The following is a 23,967-nucleotide window of genomic DNA, read 5'->3' on the forward strand; positions in this document are numbered from 1 at the left end:
GAGGGGGGGAGGGCGGGGAGGGCAGGGTGGTGTACAACGGAGACACCTCCCCGGGCTGGATTCCTCCCACCCCGACCTGCCCCCCCTCCCGCCCCCCCCCCCCCCCCCCCCCCCCCCTTCCCTCATCGGAACCCAAGAACACACCGCTCAGCAGGTCTTGCCTTTATTTTGGATGGAGGAGGGACATGTTCCATGGGCACGGGTGTCCCCGGCACCACTCAGCCTGAGGGGGACGGACACATGGCGGATCCCGGCTCCACTCAGCGGGGTAGGGGGGGACACACAGGGAGAGGGGCAGTGCCCTGACAGTGTCAGTTCTTTGTACCACGGGGGGGACGGACGGTGACTCCCCTCCGAAGCGAAGACGATGGTGAAGGGCACAGCCTGGCAATGCAGGTGAGATGACTCGGGAGGCCCCCAAAGTCCTTGGGGTGCGGGGGGACACCCTCAGACCCCCATGTTCTTCATCTGCTCCTCCAGCACCTGGTCACGTCCTCCCCCTGCCTTCTTCTTGACCCCTCCTTCCTGCTGCTTCTTCTGCTTCTTGGAGAGCTCCTGCTCGATGGGTGCTGGCTTGACAAATGGTATGAGCTCCCGCAGGTCTGGGGGAACAAGGAACCCCTGTCAACCCCCCTGCCAAGGAGCAGGGAACAGGGGGGCGCAGGGGGATGTTACCTGGGGGCATGAAGTTCTGGAGCTTCTCAGGGATGCGGATGCCCTCAGCGGTCTGGTGGTTCTCCAGGATGGCGCAGATGGTGCGGGTGGTAGCACACATGGTGGCATTCAGCATGTGCACAAACTCTACCTGTGGCAGGGGGACACGGGAGACATATGTGACACGGGGAAAGCAAAGGGAGCACAGGAAGAACCCCCCCATGCCCACCAGCCTCACCTTGTCCATCATCTTCTTGGTCTGGCCATAGCGGATGCGCAGGCGCCGGGCCTGGTAGTCCGTGCAGTTGGAACAGGAGACGAGCTCGCGGAAGGCGCCAGAGCCGGGGAACCAAGCCTCCAGATCCAGCTTTTTGCTGGCTGCGTGGTTCAGGGAGCCTGGAGGGGGGACAGTGCTGAGCGGGGGGTCCCACTGCCATCCTGAATTTGCCTATCCTGGGGTAGAATGCAGGGTGAAGCCTCCAAAGTGACTCCCACAACTTGGTGCCAATCCGACATGGATTCCTGCTCTGCCATAGTGATGTGGGGTTACCTCTCAGCCATGGAGATGTAGGGTCCCTGCTCGGCCACAGGGCTGCTGCTTGGTCATGGGGACGTGGGGGTATGGGAGTCCTGCCTGGACATGGGGATGCAGGACTCCTGCTCAACCACAGGACATCGGGTTCCTGCCTGACCACAGGGACATGGGGTCCCTGCTGTGTCATGGGGATATGGGGTCCTGCTTGGTCACAGGAATGACCATCCTCTCAGCTATGTGGATGTGAGATTCCCACTCAGCTATGGGGACATGAGGCTCTTTCTCAGCCACATGGACATGGGCTTCCCACTTGACTGTAGGGAGATGGGACTGTGCCATGGGGATCTGGGATCAGCCACAGGGATGAGGGATTCCTGCTCAGCTGTGGGGATGTGGGGTTCTTGATCTGCCAAGGGGATAAAGGGGTCTCAGTCAGCCACAGGAGCTTTTAAACCAGATCATTTTCCGGTGAGCATTTCCAGGAGGAGCTGGGACACTCCAACTGTCCTTCTGGAAGGGACAGCAGGGACAATCCATCACAGCAGTGCCCACACCCGCTCCCATGGGCCCAGAGCAAGGCTGAGGATTCCACAGAAAACAAAATGTCCCCTTCCCTTCCTCCTCCTCAGGCTGGGGACAGCAATGAGCCAGGGACAAGGAACTGCCATGCTGGGAAGCAGGTCAGGGCCCCCCTCGACCCCCCGTGGCACAGGAGCCCCTACCGGAGACGATGTTGACGATGTGGTAGGGAATCCCGAGGGACTGGTAGAATTCCTCAGCTGTGGCCATCATCTCCTCAAACATCTCCCAGGATTTGTTGTCATGGGGGGAGGAGTAGACAAACTGCTCAATCTGTGGGAGACGGAATTCCACAGTGACATCTGGAAAACCCCCCTTCCCACTGGAACCCCACGGTGACACTGGATACAGCCCCAAATTCCAACTGGAACCCCACAGTGACACCCAGTACACCCTAAATTCCCACTGAAAACCTGTGGTGATACCAGGTACACCCCAATTCCCATCAGAATACCACAGTGACATCTGGTACACCCTGAATCGCTACTGGAACATTGCAGTGACATTGCGTACACCCTGAATTCCCACTGGGAATGCTGCAGTTGACACCAAGTTCACCCCAAATTCCCAGCAGGTTCACCCCATGGTAACCCCCTGCCCACCCTGAATTCCTGCTGGAACACCCCAGTGACAATAGGAACACTCTGAATTCCTGCTGGGTACGCTGCAGTGACGCCAGATACACCATGAATTCCCACCAGAACACGCTGAATTCCTACTGGAACCCCACACCGATGCTGGGTACACCCTGAATTCCCACTGGAACTTCACAGCAGCCCTCAGTACAACCCGAATTCCTACCGGGACACTCCCTGCTCCTTCACCTTCTCGAACTGGTGGACGCGGAAGATGCCGCGCGTGTCCCGGCCGTGGGATCCCACCTCCTGGCGGAAGCAGGTGCTGAGCCCCGCATATTTGAGGGGCAGGTCCTCGGGCCGCAGCCACTCGTCGCGGTGCAGGGCGGCGATGGGCTGCTCTGACGTGGCAATCAGGTACTTCTCATCGATGGAGCTGTCCTCTGCCCGCTCACTGCCCTTCCCGATCACCTGCAAGGGACACGAGCCACTGGCTCTCTTCTAGCTGCTCCCACACCTCCAGGGACCAGCAGGGAGTTTTTCCAGGGCTGGATGGTTTGGGAGTTCATCACAGGAGTTTGTTGGTCCTTCAAAGGGGCTGATGGCAGGGACAAGTCACCTGTATCACCCGTGGAGATGGACCCCTTGTCACCGCATCACCATCACAAAGCCACCTCCTTGTCACCCATGTCACCCATGGAGATGGACCCCAGAGCAAGTCACCTCCTTGTCACTGCACTGCCATCATGTCTCACCCGTGCAAATGGACACCGAAGATGAGCCACCTCCTTGTCACCTCATCACCATCTTGTGGCACTGATAAACCTGGACCTCAGAGATAAGCCACCTCCTTGTCACCACATGTCACCAATGGAGATGGACTCCGGAGACCAGCCAGCTCCTTGTCACCTCATGGCCATCACAGTGTGTCACCCATGGAGATGGACCCGAGATGAGCCACCTCCTTGTCACTGCAGTGTCACCATGAAGTGTTTCCCATGGGGATGGACCCCAAAGACAAGCCACCTCCCTGCCACATCCGCACCATCACAATGTGGAAACGGATCCCAAGGAGAGGGGAAGGAACCACTGCTGCCACCACCACAGCCTTGCCAGGGCAGAGGGGACCTCGCTGCCTCCCTCCCCACAACCCCATGGGGGTGGCTTGCTCCCAAGTTCAGTCCCAAATCTGGAGCAATCCCTCACCTTGTAAAGCTCCTCATCAAACTGGCTGAGCTGGGCCACCTCCTGCATCACCTCCTTGCGCATGAAGAAGGGGGTGTACACCGGGGTGTACCCCCGGGCACGGAGGCTCTGCAGCGCGTACTGGATCAGTGCCTGCTCCAGGAACACCAGCGGGCCCTGGGAACAAGGGACACACTGCCTGTCACCACACACCCCGCTGGACTACTCCTCCTTGCTCAGTGGGCCCAGGAGACACGGAGTCCACGGAGCTGCAATGGCTGCCAGGCTCAGCGTCACCCCAGACCTCGGCAGGAACAGATCCCGATGCACCACTGTGGTCAGAGTCCATCCCACACCCCCACCATGGAGGCTCCCATCATCCATCCCAGGAGAGGCAAACCAAAGGCCCCTGACCCTCCTTGTTCCCCTCTGATCCCGATCATCCTGGGGTCACAGCTCTCACCTTAAGGAAGTAGCCGCGGCTGCCAGCCACCACGGCGCCCTTTTCCCCCTCATAGCCATCCACCATCACCACCAGATCCACGTGGGAATACTTCTTCCTGCAGCTGCAGTCACCCCACACCCGCTCCACCTTGTTGTCCACATCCTGCAGGAACCCAGAGAAAAGAGGAGCGGGAGCCCATCACCTCCTCAGTGCCCTGGAACTCTGTGACACCAGTCCCTGAACCACACTGAGCCCACTTTGGGAGCTCAAACTCCAGCCCATAGCTTATTGTGCAGCCACTTGGCAGCGAGCCTGGCCCAGTTGTGCTCCCACGGCAAAATATTCCCGTGGATGAATGGAGGCAGCAGAGGGAGACCCCATCCCCACCACAGGAAGCGCCTTTCCCATGAATTCCCCCAACAATGGTGTGCCCAGCATCGTCTGAGCTGCTCTTTGTCTGATCCCGGCGGGAAATGCCAGCTTGTCATGCAGATTTCCCTCACTCGCCCACCCAGCCAGGCTTGGGGGATACCCCGCTGGGAGCCCCCTGCTTCCCACTGTGAGCTTCCCAGCTCTGCTGACCCCGTGTCCCACCTCGTCGTTGCTAATGGGCACCGAGGGGTGGAGAAGGTTCCCAATCTCCCGGAGGCTCTCAAAGCGTTCAGCCTCCAGCCGCAGACGCTCAGAGTCACACTCCAGGATGGCCTCATCAATGAGCAGCCGGATTTTTTTTATCTGGGATACCTGGAGACACTGCAGAAAGACCTCCAGATGAGGTGGGGGAGGGAGAAGACCACCGGGAATGGGAGCCTGCTCGCCCAGCAAAGGGAATCCTGGACCCAGCATGGTGAATTCCAGACCCCCACAGATTTTGGAGTGAGCCCCTGGGCTGGACACACTCAACAACAGCCTGAGGGGACAAAGGGGTGACAAGCTGGGCTCTGGAAGGCCTGAGCTGCTCACATGGCAGCCAGCACTGCACTCATTAACCAGGGTGACTACCAAACTGGGGTGGAAGCAGGCAGGGAGGGACACACTGAGGACACAGAAGGACTGAGGCTGCTCCAATTCCCAGGGATGAGCCCTTGACTGACATAGAGCAATGCTGGGGAGATCAAGGACACCGAGGAAGAGTCGGTTATTGCTGGTGTGGGACTGGGAGATAAAGGATCCTCCCAGCTGGGGCTTCAGGCAGTCCCCCCTCATTTGGTGGGCACTTCAGGCCACCAGTTTGGGCAATTCCAGGCAAAGCTCTGGCCAAACTGTAGGCACAGTGGGGAAAGTTGGGGTCTCACTCACCCCCAGGACATCAGCTGTGAGTTCATCCAGGTTCTGTGCACTCTCTGGTACTGATTCATCTGTCCCTACTGGCTCCTTTTTCTGCAGAGGGAGGAAAAAGTAACCCTGGGAGAATTGAAGAGTAGAATTCCAGGGGGAAAACATCCCTCAGTGACACAAGGGAGAGGCTGGAGGGCTGGGAGAAGGGCAGATGTCACCAGTTGGTGATGTCCCACCATGAGGTGACCCAGGGCCCTTGTGCCCCACCTTCATCTTGTCCCCGATGGTTTTGCTGCACAGGTTCTTCAGCTTGTTCAGGTTGTCGGCACGAAACCTGCCTGGAAAGGAAGGCAGGGGCTGTCAGCTGGAGTGGGAGAGGGGCTGGGGTGCCCATCTGGTGCAGAGAGGTGACATGGGAGCAGGAGTGGGGGTGGCAGCTCCAGGAATACCCACAGGCACCAGCCCTGGGGTTTTTGCAAGGAGAGCCGCAGGGAGTAGGGATGGCATTGGAAAACCCCTGGAGTGACATTGCACTGGGACCCCCATGCCAGGCTGGAAACCCTCATGAAGTGCTGGGACCTCCTGATGCGGGGATGGGACACCCCAACTCTAAGACGAGAACCCCACACTGGGATTCCCCATGCTGGGCTGGGACCCCCACACTGGGATAGGACCTCCACATTGAGACCCCCATGAGGGGATGGGACCCCCAACACCAAGATGGGATCCCCCACACTGGGCTGAATGTCCCATGCCAGGCTGGGAACCATAAACTGGAATGGGATCCCCGCCCCACGCTATGACCCCCCACATTGGGCTGGGATCCCCATGCCAAGATGGGACCCCCCACATCAGTGTAGGACCCCCATACTGCACTGGGAGCCCTCCCAATGCTGGGCTAGGACACTCACACCAGGATGGGACCCCCCAAAAGCATGGGACTCCCATGCTGCACTGGGACCCCCATGCCAGGATGGGGCCACCCCCCTCCACGGGCTCGGAGCCCCCCTGTGCTGGGACCCCTACATCAGGTTGGGACCCCCCTGCCAGGATGGGACTCCCCCATGCCAAGATGGGACCCCCACACTGCGCTGGGATCCCACATTGTGATGAAACCCCTCCTTCAGCGGGATGGCAGTGCTAAGGAGAGAGCAGATCCTGGGATCTGGGGCCACGGTGACGAGATTCAGGGGCTGTTGGATGAGGGGAGCATGGATGTATCCCCTTTGTGACCCCAGGGACGGGAGGGGCAGAGCCCAGGACCCGGGGCAGTTCAAACTGGGGACACCCAACGCCGAGAACGTGCCACCCCATCAGCGGGAGGGGTCAGTCCGCAGGGGATGATCCAGAGCCAGGGAACACGCAACAGGATACAGCACAGCACGGGCTCCACGGCACCGGCGCCGCGGGATTGCATCAGCCAGCGCGTCCCGGCAGCCCGCGTCACCCTGTCACCTCCTGCAGCCCTCCGCCCGTGTCACCCTGTCACCTCCTGCAGCCCTCCGCCCGTGTCACCCTGTCACCTCCTGCAGCCCTCCGCCCGTGTCACCCTGTCACCTCCTGCAGCCCCCGCCATCCTCCAGCACCGCCGTCCCGAGGACACAGAGCCCGCGGGAACGGGGCTGGGAAGCGGGCGATCCCGTGGGATGAAGCGCTCAGGGGTAAAACGAGGGCACGGCTGGAGCCAGGGACGCCCAGGCAAGATCCCACAAGGACATCAAGGCGCACGCATTAAAGGGCAGCTCCGAGCGCCGCTTTCATCCCGCAGCAGTGGAATGCTGGGTGCCCTGGGAACGGCGGGGTTTGGGGGTACCCACCCCTCCCGCCGCCCTCCACACCCCTCTCCACATCCGGCACCCACGGACGGAGCTGGATGCGGATCCCGCTGCCTCATATCCCGCCGGGAGCCACGGGGAGGCGGCTCCTGCCCCCCCCGAGCCGCCCAGGTGTAGGTGTACCCCAAATCTGTGCGTAGCACTTCTTAGGATGGATCCTGCGGCAGTGCAGGGAGCGGATCGCTGGGGATCGCCATGGGACGGGATCCATGTGCCGTTTAAGGGGAACCTGGGATCTGCCCCCCAGCCTGGGAGGAGGGAAGGCGCGTCTAGTGGGAGAACTCCCACCTCAATCCCTGGGATTAGGGACGAGGGGGATCCACCCAGGGACAAACCCTCGGTCTCCGCTGCGATCTACCCACAGGGTCCAGTCCCAGAGAGGGATGATCCACCGAGGTGATCCCCAAGGGCTGGGGAGGGACCACCAAACAGCTGGGGAGGGTGGGAAAGAGCCCCCTAAAGGTGACCCCATCTCAGGAGGCGGCTCGGGGATCAGTGTGCGGGCCGGCTCCAGGTCCTCAGGGAGCAGGGAGAGCGGGAGAGGGGGAGGGGATCCCCCGAGGAGGGGCGGTGTGGGGGGGTCCCATCACCTGCGGCCCGGTCACCAGGCTGACGGGGAAAGGCACAGGGAGGGGGGACATGCTCGCGTGTGACAAGGGGGTCACGAGCCCTCCGGGGTCCCCCAGCCCCCAGCCCGGCGGTTGCCCCCCCCCCACGTACACCTCCGCCAGGCGCCGTCCGCTCGCACCAGCGCATCCACCAGCGCGGGGTCCTTGAAGCGCTTGCGCTGCATGTCCCGCACCATGGCGGGGTCTCCGCCCTTGTCGGCGCGGAACAGGTCCAGGTCCAGCACCATGACCGGCGATGGCGGCGGCGGCACCGGGAACTGCGGCGGGGACAGCGGCTCCGCGCGCGTGCGCACAAGGGGCGCGGCCGGGGCGGTGCGGGCGGGGGCAGCAGCGCCCCCTGGTGGGCTGGAGGTGGCGCAGCAGGACGGGGGAACGGGGGAATGGGGGGCGGGGAATGGGGGGCGGGGAATGGGGGGCGGGGGAATGGGGGGCGGGGGAATGGGGGGCGGGGAAGGGGGGGCGGGGGAATGGGGGGCGGGGGAATGGGGGGCGGGGGGAATGGGGGGGCGGGGGAATGGGGGGCGGGGGAATGGGGGGCGGGGGAATGGGGGGCGGGGGAATGGGGGGCGGGGGAATGGGGGGCGGGGGAATGGGGGCGGGGGAATGGGGGGCGGGGAATGGGGGGCGGGGAAGGGGGGGCGGGGGAATGGGGGGCGGGGGAATGGGGGGCGGGGGGAATGGGGGGCGGGGGAATGGGGGGCGGGGGAATGGGGGGCGGGGGAATGGGGGGCGGGGGAATGGGGGGCGGGGGAATGGGGGGCGGGGGAATGGGGGGGCGGGGGAATGGGGGGCGGGGGAATGGGGGGCAGGGGAATGGGGGGCGGGGAAGGGGGAACGGGGGGCGGGGGAACGGGGGGCGGGGGAATGGGGGGCGGGGGAATGGGGGGCGGGGGAATGGGGGGCAGGGGAATGGGGGGCGGGGAAGGGGGGGCGGGGAAGGGGGGGCGGGGGAATGGGGGGCAGGGGAATGGGGGGCGGGGGAACGGGGAAGGGGGAATGGGGGGCGGGGAAGGGGGGCGGGGGGCGGGGAACGGGGGGCGGGGGAATGGGGGGCGGGGAAGGGGGAACGGGGGGCGGGGAACGGGGGGCGGGGGAATGGGGGCGGGGAAGGGGGAACGGGGGGCGGGGAACGGGGGGCGGGGGAATGGGGGGCGGGGAAGGGGGGGCGGGGGAATGGGGGGCAGGGGAATGGGGGGCGGGGGAACGGGGAAGGGGGAATGGGGGGCGGGGAAGGGGGGGCGGGGGGCGGGGAACGGGGGGCGGGGGAATGGGGGGCGGGGAAGGGGGAACGGGGGGCGGGGAAGGGGGAACGGGGGGCGGGGAACGGGGGGCGGGGGAATGGGGGCGGGGAAGGGGGAACGGGGGGCGGGGAACGGGGGGCGGGGGAATGGGGGGCGGGGAAGGGGGAACGGGGGGCGGGGAACTGGGGGCGGGGGAATGGGGGGACGGGGGAATGGGGGGACGGGGGAATGGGGGGACGGGGGAATGGGGGGGGAATGGGGGGACGGGGGAATGGGGGGGGAATGGGGGACCGGGAAATGGGGGGGCAGGGGAATGGGGGGGCAGGGGAATGGGGGGGCAGGGGAAGTACGGGGGTGATATGGGGGCGCTGGGGGGGCCCGAGCGGTCCGAGCATCCCTGACCCCTGCCAAAGGGGCGTTCCAGTGGGTCTGGAGGCCCTGGCAGGGCGGGAGGACTGGGGTATGGGGAGGGTATGAGAGGGTTTGGGGAGGATGTAGGGGGTCTGGAGGGGCCTGAGCAGTCCTTGAGCTCCCCCCCCCCCCCCCCCCCCCCCCCCCCCGCGAGGGATCTCCGCGGGTCTGCCCGCGCACCCCGAGCACCTCCGGGGTTCCTCAGCCACATCCCGGGGATACTGGTGGGCAGTGGGGACCTCCTAGCCGAGGACGCCCCGCACCCCAGTTGCGCACGGGAGTCCCAAAGGCTGCTCTACGCCCCTCTACCATGGCACGACTGTAGCTGTCCATGGTACCGCATGTCACCCCATGTCACCTCACCGTCCCCTCCCTGGGGGTCCCGGCGGGGTCTTCGTGCCTCCACCCATGTGGGGGACCCTATCCCCCTTCGCACCCCGAGGGGGCATGGAGGTGGAAGTCAAAGTTCCGCTGGCCCCGCCACGTGTGCACCCCTACCCCAGCCCGAGGTACCCACTCCCACGTGTGTGACACCGCGCGCACACCCCCACACCCTCCCTCCACCCATTTTGGGTGCCCACGCTCCGCTCCCCGCACCCCCTACGCGTGCCCCCCTCCAGCCCCGTATGCCCACACACACGAAGCCCTTGTACAAACCCCACTCCTGTATTTGGTATTTTTGGGTGCTCGGTATGGGGAGGACACGGGGGGGGGCACGGGTGGGGCCACACGTACAAAAGCCGTAACGAAGCTCCGGTCCGAAGCGGGTCCCTAAGGCCACTTTGAGGGGGACGGGGGGTGGGTCGTGGGTACCCCGCCTTCCCTTCACAGCTGCCTGGGGGCAGGGCGTCTGTGGGTGCCCCCTGCCCCGTCACAGCTCCCGGGAGGGCTGGGGGATGCGAGTGTGTCCCCCGTCCTCTTACAGCTCCCGATCGGTGCTGCTGGATGAGGTCTTGAGCGGGACCGAGTCGAATCCATCCGGCATCCGCTGTGGGGTGGGGAAACTGAGGCCCGGAGCCCTCCTGTGGTGGGGAAACTGAGGCCCGGAGCCCCCCGGGGTGGGGAAACTGAGGGCTGGAGCCCCCTCGGGGTGGCGAAACTGAGGCACAGAGCCCCCCGGGCTGGGGGAACTGAGGCACTGACCATCCTCAAATCCCACCCCCATGGCTTCTCTGGTGGCCACTCCAGAGTTGTGCACCACCTCCCCCCCCCCTCGGCCCGCCCCGCTCACCTTGGCCGTCAGGGCTTTAAGTTTTCCAAAAAGTGACATTTCGGTGGCAAAGAGCAGCTCGTCCTCCGCGTCCTCCCCCTCCATGATGGCGCAGCTGTCGGGAGACGTCGCCTCGCTCTCCCGGGCCGCCGCGTTCATCACCAGCTTGGAATATTTGTATTCCAACCTGGGAATGCAGGCGGTGCCATCACCCCCCCGTGACAGTGCTAGCCCCCGTGTCCCCAAAGCCCGCCGCCAATTGCTCACTTTTGAGTCTTTTTCCAGAAATAAGCGGCGAGCGCGGCCAGCAAGACAGCCATGCATGTCCCAGTGGAAATTCCCAGTTTTAGCCAAAAATCCACGCTCCGGCACGCCTGGATCACCTGTGGCGGCAGCGCGTCCCCGCCGTGGCACAGCCGGGGCTCCCGCCACACGTAGGTGGTTTTCTGGTGGGGGGAAAGGGGGGTCAGGGGCCGCGGGAGCCGCAGCCCAGCCCAGGGCACGGGGCGGTACCTGAACGCCGCCGATACAGGCGCCGACGATGGGGCGGTGGTGGAAGCTGGAGCAGCGGGGGCATCCCTCGGCCGTCACCCACAGGAAATGGAAGGTGCAGCCGTCGCAGGTGCCCTCAGGGCATTTGCTGGGGAGGGGCAAAAAGGAGGGGCTCAAAAAGGTGACACCCCAAAGTGGGGAATACAGCCAAGGTGACAACCCAGGGTGGGGACACCATGACAGCAGTATCCCCAAAGTGAAGCACCCCAAGGAAGTGCCTACCCATGACAGCAGGAGACCTTGGGGGTCCCATAACTTCCCCCGGGGTCTCCTTTGTTCCACTGCCAACCTGAGTACACGCAGGATGCCAATGACACAGCCAGGATGACGCCTCAGGGTGAGGGACTCTGACACTGTGTCAGTGGAGTCCCCAAAGCGAAGCACCTCAGGGACATGCCCACCCATGACAGCAAGAGATGTTTGGGTCACCCAAATCACTCCTTGGGGTCCCCAGTGTTCCCTCCCCACCTGGGGACAGCCAGGGTGCCAGTGCCAAGGCGCAGGGGGTCACAGCGCAGGCGGATGGTGGTGGCCCGGCCACCACTGCAGGGCTGTGTCATGTCGTTGGACCTGCCAGGGAACATGGTGGGTCAGGACAGTGGGGGCACTGTGTGGGTGTCACCTCCCTGTCACCTGCCTGCACCTGAAGAAGAAGATGATGTCAGGCAGGTCAGGGTGGCTGGGGGGGAAGAGCTCTGGGGGAGACACAATGCCGTCCAGCACGGAGCTGGTGGTGACACCTGCGGGGAGAGAGGGATGTCTCCAGTCCCACTGGGGTGTGTCCCAGTGTCCTAGTGCCACCAGAGTGACCCTGTCCTACAAGGGTGTCCCAGTCCCACCAGAGAGTCCCAGTCCTACTAGGGTGCCTCAAGTCACACCAAGGTCTTCCAGTCCCACTGAGGAGTCCCAGTCCCACCAGTGTGTCCCATTCCCTCTGCAGTGTATCCCAATCCCACTGAGGTATACCGGTGACAATGTCCCAATCCCAAACAAGGTGCCCCTGTAGCGTCCCAGTTCCACCAGGGTGTATTTCAGTCCCATTGGGGTGTCCCTGTGCCACCAGGGTATCCCAGTGCTGCTGAAATATCCTAGTGCCAGTGTCCCAGTCCCAGCAGAGCGTCCCAATCCCACCAGGGTACTCCACTCCCAGTGCCACTGGGGTGTCCCAGTCCCACCAGGGTGTGCTGCTCCCTGTCCCACCCATGTGTCTGAGTCCCACCAGGGCATCCCAGTGCTACTGGAGTAGGCTACTCCCTGTCCCACCCATGTATCCCAGTGCCACTGAGATGTCCTGGCCCCTGTCCTGCCAGGGTGTCGCACCTCAACCAGGTGTCCCACTCTCAGTGCCACCAGGGTGTCCCAGTCCCTGTCCCACACGTGTCCCAGTCCCAACGGAGTGTCCCAGTGGTAGTGTCCCAGTGCCACCAAGGTGTTCCATTGTCTGTCTCGCCCATGTGTCTCAGTGACCCTGAGTGGCCCCCTCACCCAGCAGGCGGTCGCCCAGGCTGACAGGCTGAGAAGACACAGCTGTGCGGGCACCGGTGATGTCAGGGGGCACCAGAATGCTCTGGCACACGTAAGAGGTGACCACACGGGCAGCGTCCCCCCGACCTGCCGTCACATTGTCAGCACACGAGGCCATCTTCCTGCCCTGTGGGGACACACATGACACACGTGTGTGGGGTGGCAATGTGTGTGCAAGGGACAGGTGTTTGTGTGTGCAGGTGTGGCTGCACAAGTGTCCACGTGTCTGCATGAGTGTTCACGTGTGTCTGCACAACTGTGCAGGCGTGTGTGTGACTGTGCACATGTGACTGCACAAGAGCGTGTGTGTGTGCAGGTATGGCTGCATGTACACCCGTGTTTGCACACCTGTGTGTGTGTGTGTTTGCATACATGTCCTTGTGCTTGCATGCCTATGAGCACATATGCATGTGTGCCCATGTCTGCCCACCTGCATGCCCCTGTCCCATCCACGTGCACAGGTGTGTGCCCGTGTTCACCCATGCACACGCCCATGTGTACATGTGTGTTCCCGAGTCCTCCTGCCCATGCGTGCCCAAGTGTGCCCACCTGTGCTTCTGTGCCCACCCTCCTGAGTGCCCACCCATGTGCCCATATTTGTACTCACGTGCCCGTGTGTGCACACGCACCCCCATGTGTGCTCACGTTCGCACTTGTGCACCCGTAACCACCCACCCATGTGCCCAGGTGTGTTCCCATACATGCATGCGTGTTCCTGTGCCCTCCCGTCTGTGTGTGCCCATGTGTGCACCTGCGTTCCTGTGCCTGTGTTTGTACCTGTGTGCCCGTGCCCAGGTGGGACCTGCCTTCCCAGGTGTGTTCCCATGTCTGCATGTATGTTTCCATGGCCTCCTGCCCACGTGTGCCCACTCTCCTGAGTGCCCACCCATGTGCCCAGGGTTACACTTGTGTGCCCATGCCCACATCCTGCATGTCCGGGCACGTTCCCATGTGTGCACACGTGTTTGCCCGCGTGGGTCTCACCTGGTGCCCGCAGGGGCTGAGGCGGAAGTGGTGGCTGTAGCGCAGCCCCTTGGGGGTGAAGCTGGGCCCGGTGCCCACCCCAGCACCCATGCCCAGAGCCGGGAACTCAAAGTGCAGCATCCGGCCTGGCAGCGCCAGTGCCAGGCTGCAGTTGTTGTAGCATAGCGACCGCAGCTGGGAACAGGGACAGGGACGGGGGCTCAGGGATGGCCACGGCACCCACTGGGGACACCCTTGTGGGGACTGTGGAGAGCTGGCACCACCCCTCAGAGACAGCAGGGCCATGGTGGCATCCGCCAGGGTCACTCACTGCCACCCACCAGTGTCAGATAGTGTCATCCATCTGGGGTGGCTGGGAGGGGCTGGTGTCATCTCACTGGGGACAGCTGGGGGGCTGGCATTACCCACCCAGTATTAGACACTGTCACCCACCCTGTCACCCACAGGGCTGGTGTCACCTCCCTGGAGATGGCCAAGGGCAGGCATCACCCAGCCATGGTCAGACACTGTCATCCATACTGCCACCCATCTTGTCACCCATCCAGAATGGCTGTAAGGGCCTGGTGTCACCTCCCTGGGGACACAGTGTCATGCACCCAGGATGACTGGGGGGGCTGGTGTCACCCACCCGTAATGGTATCACCCTCCTGGTGCTGGCCAGTGCTACCATCTGGGACATCCTGGGTGTGGGGAGGCTGGTGTCATTCCTCTGGGGCCCATTAGCATCACCCATGGGGACACTTAGGGACACTTGGACCCCCTGCCACTCCCAGTCACCTGATTGCTGTGTGTGCCAGGGCCGCAGGGCTGGCAGGTGGGTGTCCCGTCGGAGGGGTGACCCCGCAGGTAGGTGCCAGGCGGGCAGGGCTGGCAGGTGCCTGAGCCGGGGTCCACAGCACTGCCAGGGGAACATGGGGTGCAGGACCCAGCGGGCTGGGGGGCACAGGGGCGGCAGAAGGAGGCCACCCCCCCCTGCACGTTGGTGACGTTGACACTGTACAGCTTGGCCACATCACTGGTGAACCGCCGGCCCTGGCACCGAGAGCACCATCACCATCAACCTCCCGACCCCCACTGGCCCCCCAAATTGGGGGCCCTCCAGCCCTCCCAAAGCAGGGCTCCCCGCCCCTCACCGCTTCATGGTAGGGGGTGCGCTGGAAGGCCCAGGTGAAGCTCATGGTCGCGTTCTTCTCCACCACGTAGGTGTAGGATTGTTTCCCTGTGGAGCCTGTCCACGTCTCCACCGGAGTGTTGGTGCGGGAGTTGACACCCTGCAGCGACAGGGGGATGGTGGCACCCAAATTCACTGTGTCCCCCCCAAACTGCTGTGTCCCCCCACTCACCACCATAAAGTAGAGTTCACAGCCAACGCTGCACAGCGTCTCAAAGACGAAGGTGATCCTGCCCACCTCCCTGCTCTCTGTGTCCTCCAGCACTGGGCTCGGAGGGCTGGGGATAGCATGGGGACACTGCTAGCTCTGCCCTACGGCTGTGTCCCCCCTGTTCCCTGGGGACACCCTGGTGGTGGTCCCCACCTCACCTGAAGCCAGGGACCACCAGCGTGAGGATCATGAAGTCGCTGTCAGACGCTCCAGCTGCCGTGTAAATGTAGTCCCCGGCTACCTCCCAGCCTGCAGGGATGGAGTGACGCTCAGAGGGGTCTCTGGCAGTCCCCTGGCAGGGGACAGGGAAGGGACAACCCTCTGCCACTACCTGCGATGCCCTTGTACTCGAAGTTGATGCCGCTGAGCACAGTGGTCTCCATGTTGGGGGGCAGCACGTTCCACCACTTGTACTCCAAGCCCAGCGCCGGCTCAGTGCCCGCTGGGCAGCTGAGGCAGGCTGGGGACAGGAGGCAACAGCCCTGCACAAGGGTGGCAGCCACCTCCCCCTCTGTCAGCTTGAGGTGCCCTGCTTGCCCCTTGAGGCCAGTGATGGGGGCAAGAGGGGGCAGCCCGGCACTAGGGTGGTACCACATTCCCCTCCCTGCAGCTTGGGGTGTCCTGGTCACCACCCCTTGGGGACAATGATGGAGACAGGAGAGGACAGCTTTGTACTGAGGTGGCACCCAGCTTCCCTTGGCAGCTCCAGGGACCCCAGGTACCTCTTGGGGCCAATAACTGGGATGTTCTCACCGGATACATAGGGACAGCGCTTGCACTAGGGTGGTACCACCTTCCTCTCTGTCAGCTTGGGGTGCCATGGTCACCCCTTAGGAGCAATGATGGGGACAGGATGAGACAACCCTGCACTGAGGTGGCACTCACCTCCCCCTGGCAGCCCTGGGGACCCCAGTTAGTCCTTGGGGACAATGATGGAGGTGTCCTTATTGGAGCCATGGGGACGAGAGGGGACAACCCTGCACCAGAGTGGCACCCACCTTCCCCTGGCAGCTCGGGGTGCCCCAGTCACACTTTGGGGACAATGACAGGGCCGCCTTACCGGAGCCGTTGGAGTAGGAGCCATAGGGACAGGGCTGGCAGGTGCTGCCATTGCCTTTGGCAAAGCCAGGGTTGCAGGGTGGGCACCGGGTCTTGACTCCCGAGGGTGGCAGCCGGGCCGCCTGCGGCAGCTCCTCACTGCAGATCTTCGGCTCTGCCCACTTGTACATCAGCTGGGTCTGCCGCGGGAGCGGGTGAGCCGGGGGGGGACACCGGAGGACAGGGGGACCACCCCGGGGTGCCCCCGCATTACCTCCCCGCCGGCGTCACAGGCCGTGTGGGTGTAGAAGAAATCCTTGTCCGTGCAGGGGGGGCGGGGCTTGCAGGACCCCGAGCCGGGCTCTGCCGAGGGGGCACACGGCGGGTGAGCCAGCACGGCCCGGGGACCCCAGCGCTGCTCCCACCACGCGGGGCATCCTCGTCTTCCCTCCCAGCCAAGGGGTAGTGGGTGCTCCCTACTCCCCGCATCACCCCTACCTGCTCCAAGGACACCCAGACAGGGAAGAGTGGAGGGACATAGGGACCCCTAAGGGTGTCAGCCCTGGGTGGGAGGACCCCCAGTGGAGGCATAAGGCTCGCAAGGGTATTCTAACACTGTCCCCACCTTGCGGAGTGTCCTTGTCCTCCCTGTCCCTACCATCACCTCTCCCTCCCGCAGGGCAACCCCTGCAGTGCAAAGTGGGGGAACAAGAGGAAGCCCAAGGCTCGTGGGTAGGGACGTCCTGATCTTCTCTCACTGGAGTAGGCATCAGGCTCACAAGGGGACCCCAGTGCTGCCACATGGGGTGTCCATGTCCCCACTCCCAACCAAGGGATAGCAGGTCATCCCTGTCTCCCGCACCACCTTCCCCAGGGGCACCCCCGCACTGGGGGAACAGGAGGACCCCTAAGGGTAGCAGCTCTGGGTGAGGGACACTTGGGTGTCTTCTCTCACCGGTGGAGGTGTCAGATTCGTGAACGGACTCCAACACTGTCCTCACTTTGTGGGGTATCCATGTCCCTGACTCACTATGGGAAAACAGGTCCTCCCTGCTCCCCACATCACCTCTCCCTCCCCCAGGGCCACCTCTGCAGCACAGAGTGCGGGAACAAAGGGACCCCTAAGGGTGTCCCCTCTCACCAGCATAGGTGTCAGGTTTGTGAGGGGCCCCAACACTGTCCCCACCAGAGGATGTCAGGTCACCCCTACTCCCCACATCATCCCTCCCTTTCTCAGGGGCACATACTAGAGGGACAGCTCTGGGACGGGGTACCCCCGGGTGTCCCTTCTCACCGGCGTAGGTATCGGGGTCACAGGGCTGGCAGGCGGTGGCCCCTTTGCCAGAGAAGGTGTCGGCGGGACAGGGCTGGCAGGCGGTTGAGCCGGCGGTGGGGGCGAAGGTGCCGGGTTTGCAGGGGAAGCACTCGGAGGTGAAGGCCACCCCTGGGAGCAGGAGGGGGTTCAGGTAGCGTAGAGGGGGGTGCGCGACCCCTGAGACTCCCCTTCCTGCCCCCACCCACCTGTAATGCCGATGTTCCTCACCAGCACCGGTTTAGGCACCTTGGACCAGACGGAGAAGGCGGTGGTCCGCCAGTACAGCACGTTGTTCCCGCGACTCAGCTCCACCTGGGAGAGGGATCCCACGGGGCTGGGTAATCCCACTGCCAGGGATGGGTTTGGCACCATGGGTGGGGGTCCCGCTGCCGAGGAGGGGGCTGGAACCAGTGAAGGGGGGGGTGTGGCACCCCCGTCTGCCACCACCCACCGCCCCCTCTGCAGCCTCGTGGAGCATCTACTTCCCAGGGGCGGGGCAAGAGACGCCGGGGGAACACCGAGGGACCTCCCCCCCGTGTCACCTCCCCCCCTGTGTCACCTCTCCCCCCCCCCCCGTCACCTCCCTCCGGACACTCACGCTGTGGAATTCCCAGCCTTTCTCTGTCGTCCGCATCCAGCGGGACTCCTCCACCGTGGGCTGGCACTGGTCATTCTGCACCTGCAGGGAGAGTGCCAGGGACCCCATGTTCACAGGGACCCCGCATGTCCCCAGGGACACCCCTCATGCTCCCAGGGACCCCCCCTCATGTCTCCATGAACCACTGCCATGTCCCCAGGGGCTCCCCTCATGTCACCAGGGTCCACTCTCATGTTCCCAGGGACCCCTCCATGTCTGCAAGGACCCCCAGCATATCCCCAGGGACCCCTCCCATATCCCCAGGGTCCCTTTCCCCATGTTCCCAGAGACCCCTGTCACGTCACCAGAGATCCCCTCAGGGACTCCTCCCACGTCTCCAGGGTCCCCTGCCATGTCCCCAGGGAGGCACATCATGCTCTGAGGGACTCCTCCCATGTCCCTAGGGATAAACATCCTGTCCCCAGGGACCCCTAAGGAGTGCCCAGGGGCCCACTCAGGTCACAAGGGACTTTTCCCATGTCCCTAGAGACCCCTTCATGCCATCAAGGACCCCCTCCCATATCCCCATGGACCCCTCCATGTCCCAAGAGACCCCTTTCATGTCCCCAAGGATCCACACCCTCCACCCCTGCCCCCTGTCACCCACGAAGAACTCGAAGACGATGCTGCTGTCCGGGTAGATGTACTCGAAGGTGACAGTCCCCGACTGCTTGAGGCTCACAGCATACATGAGGGTGGCCGTGCATTCATCCGTGTTGGAGGCCACGTAGTCCCCCAGTGGCACCCATGTTGACCTGGGGCGAGTGACATGGCCCCAGGGACTCTGTCACCACTCTCAACCCCATGGGAGGCAGGACAGGGATTGTAGGGACAGCTGGGAGGGTCCCCAGGAAGCAGGAGGGAAATGGGGGGCACAGGGGCTTGGGGACAGCTTGGGGACATGGCAAGGTGTGGTGGCTAGACACGTATCCCTGGGGAGAATCCCCTGCCCTGCTGAGAGCTATGGGGACTGCAAGGAGAGTAGAGTGGGGTTGCCCCGTTCTGGGAATGTGGCTGGATGAGGAACATGCTGCTGGGAGTAGGGAATGGCTGAGAGGGGCATCGATGGGGCAGTGCAGTGGTGCCAGTAAAACCAAGGGTTTGGGTGGTTGTTGGTACAACTGGGAGGGTTTCAAGGTTGTTGGTACCATGAGGAGGGTTCAGGGGCTTCCAGTACAAATGGGATAGTTTGGTGGTCGTTGGTATAACCAGGGGGGTTTGGTGGCTGTTGGTACAACTGGGAGGGCTCACTGGTGTGGTACAGCTGGGAGGGTTTGGTGGCTATCGGGACATCTGGGAGGGTTTGGTGGCTATCGGGACATCTGGGAGGGTTTCATCAGAAGATTGCTGGTACAACTGGGAGGGCTCAACAGCTGCTGGTACAACTGGGAGGGTTCAGAGGCTGTGGTAAAACCAGGAAGGTTTAGAGGCTGCTGGTACAACCAGCTGGTAGGAGGTTTAATGGCTGTGGAACAACTGGGAGGGTCTGGTGACTGCCAGCACAACTGAAAGAGCTCAGAGGTTGCCAGTGAGGATCAAAGGGCTGTGGTGGTAAATAAAGGCACTGGCTGGTGGCACAGAGGTGTGGAGACCCCCATGGGTGCTGTGGGGACCTCCACAGGTGCTCTGTCTCTGAGGAGTGTTGATATGGGGGTCCCATGGGGTTGGGATCCTGCCACTGCTGTGGGGTGACGCTGCTGGGTGTTCCCTTGCTGTGATCAGGGTGCCCTGCTAGTGTCACCTCCCAGGCAGGATGACAGAAGGGGATGGGGTGTTGGGGCAACAGGGTGCTATGGATGCACAGGGGCGTCACAGCACCCATCCTGCTTGCTGTGCCCTGCACCCAGTCCTAACATGCTGAGTGCCCACGTGCTGGTGTCACAGCCAGTGACACAATGACTCACGCTGTGCAGTTCCCTGCCGCATCGCCAAAGCCGTCATCCACCTCCAGGTTGGTGGCCACGTTGGCGAAGCCATGGGGCACCTCGTCCCACTCATCGAAGCGGACGCCAGTGCCCAGTGAGTAGGTGCCCGCAGCGCAGGGCCGGCACATCTGTGCCTGCATCTCCAGGAACTCACCCGCCTTGCAGGAGAATGCTGCCAATGGAGACAGGGGGGCATGGGGCCTGGAGGGTCACCCCCCGGCCCCCCTGCTGCTGCTACAGCCTCATCACCCTCAGCTCCACATTTCCAAGAGCTCCCAGCTGGTGGAGGTGTTGGGATCCTCCATTCTGACCACTCCACAGAGGCAACCCCCCCCATCCATGAGTTTTGGCACCTGATGCCCAGCTCTGCCCAATCCAGGCAGGATGTAACCCTCTGCCATGGAGCTGGGGCATCCCCAAGGTTTGGGGGGGTGTGTTTGGGATTCTCATCCTGCTCACCCCATCCTGCTGAGTGAGTTTGTGTGAGGGGAATTCTCATCTCACTCAACCTATCCCAGTGGAGATTTCCATCCCAGTGTATGTGGTGGGATTCCCATGGCTCTCATTCCATTTGGTGACTGTGTGTGGGATTCCCATGGCTCTCATTCCATTTGGTGACTGTGTGTATGATTCCCATCCCATCCTTGTGCAAGTGTGTGTGTGATTTCCATCCCTCTTATCCCATCCTAGTACTTGTATGTGTGGGATTCCCATCCCATCCTATCCCGTTATGAGAGCGGGATTTCCATCTCTCTCATCCCGTTCTGGTGAGTGAGTTTGTGTGAGGGGGATTCTCATCTCACTCGTCCTGTCCTGGTGTGCATGTGGGGTGAGGGGATTTCCACCCCAGTGTCTGTGTGATTCCCATCCCTCTCATCCCATTCCATGACTGTATGTGTGATTCCCATCCCATCCTATCCATGTGTGCATGTGATTCCCATCTGGCTCATCCCATCCCAATGCCTGCGTGTGATTTCCATCCCTCTCATCCCATCCCAGGGACTCCGTGTGTGTGTGATTCCTACCCCATGCCATCTCAGTGTTTGTAGTTCCTCTGCCATCCATCCCAGGGGGATTCCCATCCCACTGATCCCATTCCATCCCTCCTGTTGCTGCCTGCACTGGAGCTGACAATGGCTGTGCTTGTCTCCCCTCTCTCTCCCTCCCCTTGCCCTCATTTCCCACCCCTGTCATTCCCACCCCCCAAACCTGACCCCGTCCCATTCCTGGTGGAAATCTCACAGCACGCAGTGCCCCTGACGGGGTCGGGCAGGCCGGTGCAGAGTCCAGGCGTGTGTGGCACAGCCACCCTCCAGCGCGAGCCTGAGCTGTCACATGCTGTGTACTCGTAGTGGTACTCGGACTGCAGGAGACAGAGAGGGAATGTGGTGGGGAGCTGCACTCCGAGACCCCCGGGCTGCCCCACACCCTGTGCCCCCCGAGAGGGGCTGGGCCTGGCACCTGGGCCCAGCACCTGGGCCCAGCTGTGCCTTGAAGGGATGGTTTTGAATTAAGGTGTGGCAACATCCCGCAGTGCCCAGGGCCTGGTAAAAGGGGCTTGGGAGGGTGCTCCGAGTGGGGGAGTATTGTGGCGAGGGGGTCAGTATGGGGGCATGCTGGGAAATGTGGGTGCTGTGGGTGGGGGGGACGATTTGGGTGGGGGGATGCTGTGGCAGGGGGTGCTCAGGGTGGGGTCGCCCAGGGTGGGGGACCCTGGGCCATAGGGATGCTGGAGGTGGGGGGCTGCCTGGCTGGGGGGGTCTGGGGGACTGCTGCAGGCAGCACTTCAGGTAACGACTCCCCCACCCCAGGACGTGTTCCCTCAGAGAGCGCTGTGGGGTCACCCAGGATCTCCCCAACAGCCCACAGCACAAGATAGCCTCAGAGCAGCGACAGCCCCGCACCCCCTCCCGGGGTGAACCCCCGGGGCCCCCCATGTTCCTGGCAGCACATGGCACTGTCACACCCCTTGGTGCGCCTTGGCATGGCTGTGGCACCCTTCGCCTGTCAAACAGCTGCAGTGCAACCCAGATACGGTGTGGGAGCACCCCAGGCATGGGGGGCCAGCACAGGGGGGTGTAGGGGGAACTGGGAAGTGCTGGGGACAGCAGGGGCACCGTGACCCCCTCCATCCTGCCAGCTGCACCAGGCTGGGGCTGGCTGAAGGCTGGCGAGGTGATGCCAGGGACAGACAGCGTGGGCAGGGTGAAGGCCACATCTGGCGGTGGTGCTGGGGTTTGGGGTACAGTGGGAGCTCTCCACCTCTCACAGCAGCTCTGGGGTGTCAGAGCCGGTGCTGTGGCTTCATGCTCCCAGCGGCTGCTGGAGCGTGGCAGGTTGATGAGAAAACAACTGCTTTGATGTTCCCATCAGCTGGAAACGCAGCAATGGGGGGGAAAGAGGGGGTGGGGGGGTGTGGAGGGGAAAGAGGGATTGGAGAGGGAAAAGGGGGGTGGAGAAGGAAAAGGGGAGACAGGGTGTGCCTGCAGCACTCCCTGCCCATGTACAGGCAGCACGGAGCCCCCCCGGCCCTGGGATGGGGACACAGAGGAAGGTCCCCACCACCCTGGGGGTACCTAAAGGGTGACCTCAACTTTCAGCAGCCCCGAACTACCACACTGCTCTCAGTCCCTAGGGGTTCCCTTGGGGAGAGGGTATTTTTTCTCTCTTCCCAAACTTTTCCAGGTTTTTATTTAATCTAGGTAAATTGACCTAATTCAGCCCCAGGGTGGCTCTGAAGGCAGAGGGCACCCCAAACTGCCACTGTCATTCTGCTCTGGCCAGGGGAGGGAAAAGGGCTGTCCCTAGTGAAGGACAGGGGACACCCCCTCTGGGGGACTGATCCCTCCTGGGGCAGGTGCCAGCCCCAGTCTATTGTTTCCAGCTCCGGATCATGGAACAAGATAAAAAAATAATTGGATCACGGCAAAAAAAAAATTCCTGGCCCAGATTAAAAGCAGCCGCAGCTCTGAGGAGGGGGGAGGAAAATGGGGGGGTGGGGGGGACGACCCAGGGAGGGCATTTGGGGGTTCACCCACTGTCCCCAAGGCAAACAGATCCTGGTGAGTGACATATCCCCCCTAGTTTTTCTTCACAGGATACTTTGGCCACCGTGTGCTGGGCTGGGAATGGCACGTGGGATTGTCCCTCCGCTCCTTGTCGCCCGCCCCAGCAGCACTCAGGGAGGGTTTGGGGAGACCCCAATGGGTCTGAGGGAGAGGGACTTGGGGACAATGATGGGACGACGCCAGTTGGGGTCCCCAAGGAGACGCTCGGGGACTGGCCGAGCCCCTGGGAGCGAAGACCCCTCCCCGGGCCCCCAGCGGGTCGGCCAGTCCCTCTCCGCTACAGGAGACACCCCACCCCCGGTGCCACCGGGATCCCCGACCCCTACCTGTCCCCTCCTTGTCCCACCCATCCCATAGGGACCGGCCTCCCCGTGCTCCGGGACGCCGTTTCATCCCCGGGGTGTGTGTGGGGAATTTGGGGGTGATGGTGTGTTACCGGTTGCCCTCCCCCCCGCCATTCCCGGTGCCTGTACCTCCTTGCAGACGTGTAGCTGCTCCCCGGTGCGTGCCGGTGACACGGTGACAGCCAAACACAGCACCAGCGGCATCCACCGGGCTCCGATACCGGCCATGGCGGCGGCAACGACTGCGGCAACGGCGGCGGCAACGGCGGCGGCAACGGCCGGTGCGAGCACCGGAGCCGCGGCCCCGCCCCCGCCAACGGCCCGGCCCCCGCGCACCTGCCGCCACCTGCCCCCGCCCCCGGGAACGGCACCGGGAACGGAACCCCCGGGAACGGAACCCCCGGGAACGGAACCCCCGGGAACGGCACGGGGCATCGCCCCAGGGAACGGGAACGGGCAGTGGATCGCGAATAGAACCCCTTGGAATGGCAGCCGGCATCGCCTCCGGGAACGCTTGCCATGAGAACGGCACTGGGAATCGGCACCGGGAATGTTATTCACGGGAATGGCACCGCGGATCGGTATCGGAAATAGACACATGGGAACGGGAACGGCACCGGC

General features: G+C 63.3%; 2 protein-coding genes across 5 annotated transcripts; both read right to left on the reverse strand.

Annotated features, from left to right (window-relative positions):
* Positions 1-147: 147 nt before the first annotated feature.
* SARS1 (seryl-tRNA synthetase 1) lies at positions 148-8,000 on the reverse strand. 3 transcript variants are annotated; one of them, XM_032133252.1, is made up of 11 exons: positions 7,807-8,000; positions 5,519-5,589; positions 5,273-5,353; positions 4,568-4,726; positions 3,992-4,135; positions 3,550-3,705; positions 2,593-2,814; positions 1,912-2,041; positions 893-1,050; positions 676-805; positions 148-602 (listed from the first exon to the last, which is right to left on the reverse strand). In XM_032133252.1, the coding sequence occupies exons 1-11, from the start codon at positions 7,940-7,942 to the stop codon at positions 448-450; spliced, it is 1,542 nt and encodes a 513-aa protein (XP_031989143.1). In that variant the 5' UTR covers positions 7,943-8,000; the 3' UTR covers positions 148-447. The 3 variants fall into 3 exon arrangements, with proteins under 3 accessions (XP_031989143.1, XP_031989142.1, XP_031989141.1); XM_032133251.1 differs by having other exon boundaries at positions 5,273-5,377; positions 7,807-7,997; XM_032133250.1 differs by having other exon boundaries at positions 676-1,050; positions 7,807-7,998.
* A 2,012-nt stretch (positions 8,001-10,012) lies between these two features.
* On the reverse strand, positions 10,013-23,643 carry KIAA1324 (KIAA1324 ortholog). Of its 2 annotated transcripts, none has more exons than XM_032133379.1 (22): positions 23,476-23,643; positions 21,177-21,297; positions 19,914-20,106; positions 18,617-18,764; positions 17,971-18,051; positions 17,579-17,684; positions 17,352-17,501; positions 16,332-16,420; positions 16,080-16,257; positions 15,351-15,479; positions 15,178-15,268; positions 14,981-15,086; positions 14,771-14,908; positions 14,415-14,669; positions 13,638-13,811; positions 12,615-12,780; positions 11,773-11,869; positions 11,598-11,699; positions 11,091-11,217; positions 10,845-11,023; positions 10,599-10,764; positions 10,013-10,355 (listed from the first exon to the last, which is right to left on the reverse strand). In XM_032133379.1, exons 1-22 carry the CDS (start codon positions 23,572-23,574, stop codon positions 10,287-10,289), a joined length of 2,964 nt encoding a protein of 987 aa, XP_031989270.1. In that variant the 5' UTR covers positions 23,575-23,643; the 3' UTR covers positions 10,013-10,286. The 2 variants fall into 2 exon arrangements, with proteins under 2 accessions (XP_031989270.1, XP_031989269.1); XM_032133378.1 differs by having other exon boundaries at positions 10,013-10,403.
* Between the last annotated feature and the right edge of the window lie 324 nt (positions 23,644-23,967).

Source organism: Corvus moneduloides, chromosome 24 (genome assembly GCF_009650955.1).
Source record: "Corvus moneduloides isolate bCorMon1 chromosome 24, bCorMon1.pri, whole genome shotgun sequence".
NCBI lineage: Eukaryota > Metazoa > Chordata > Aves > Passeriformes > Corvidae > Corvus > Corvus moneduloides.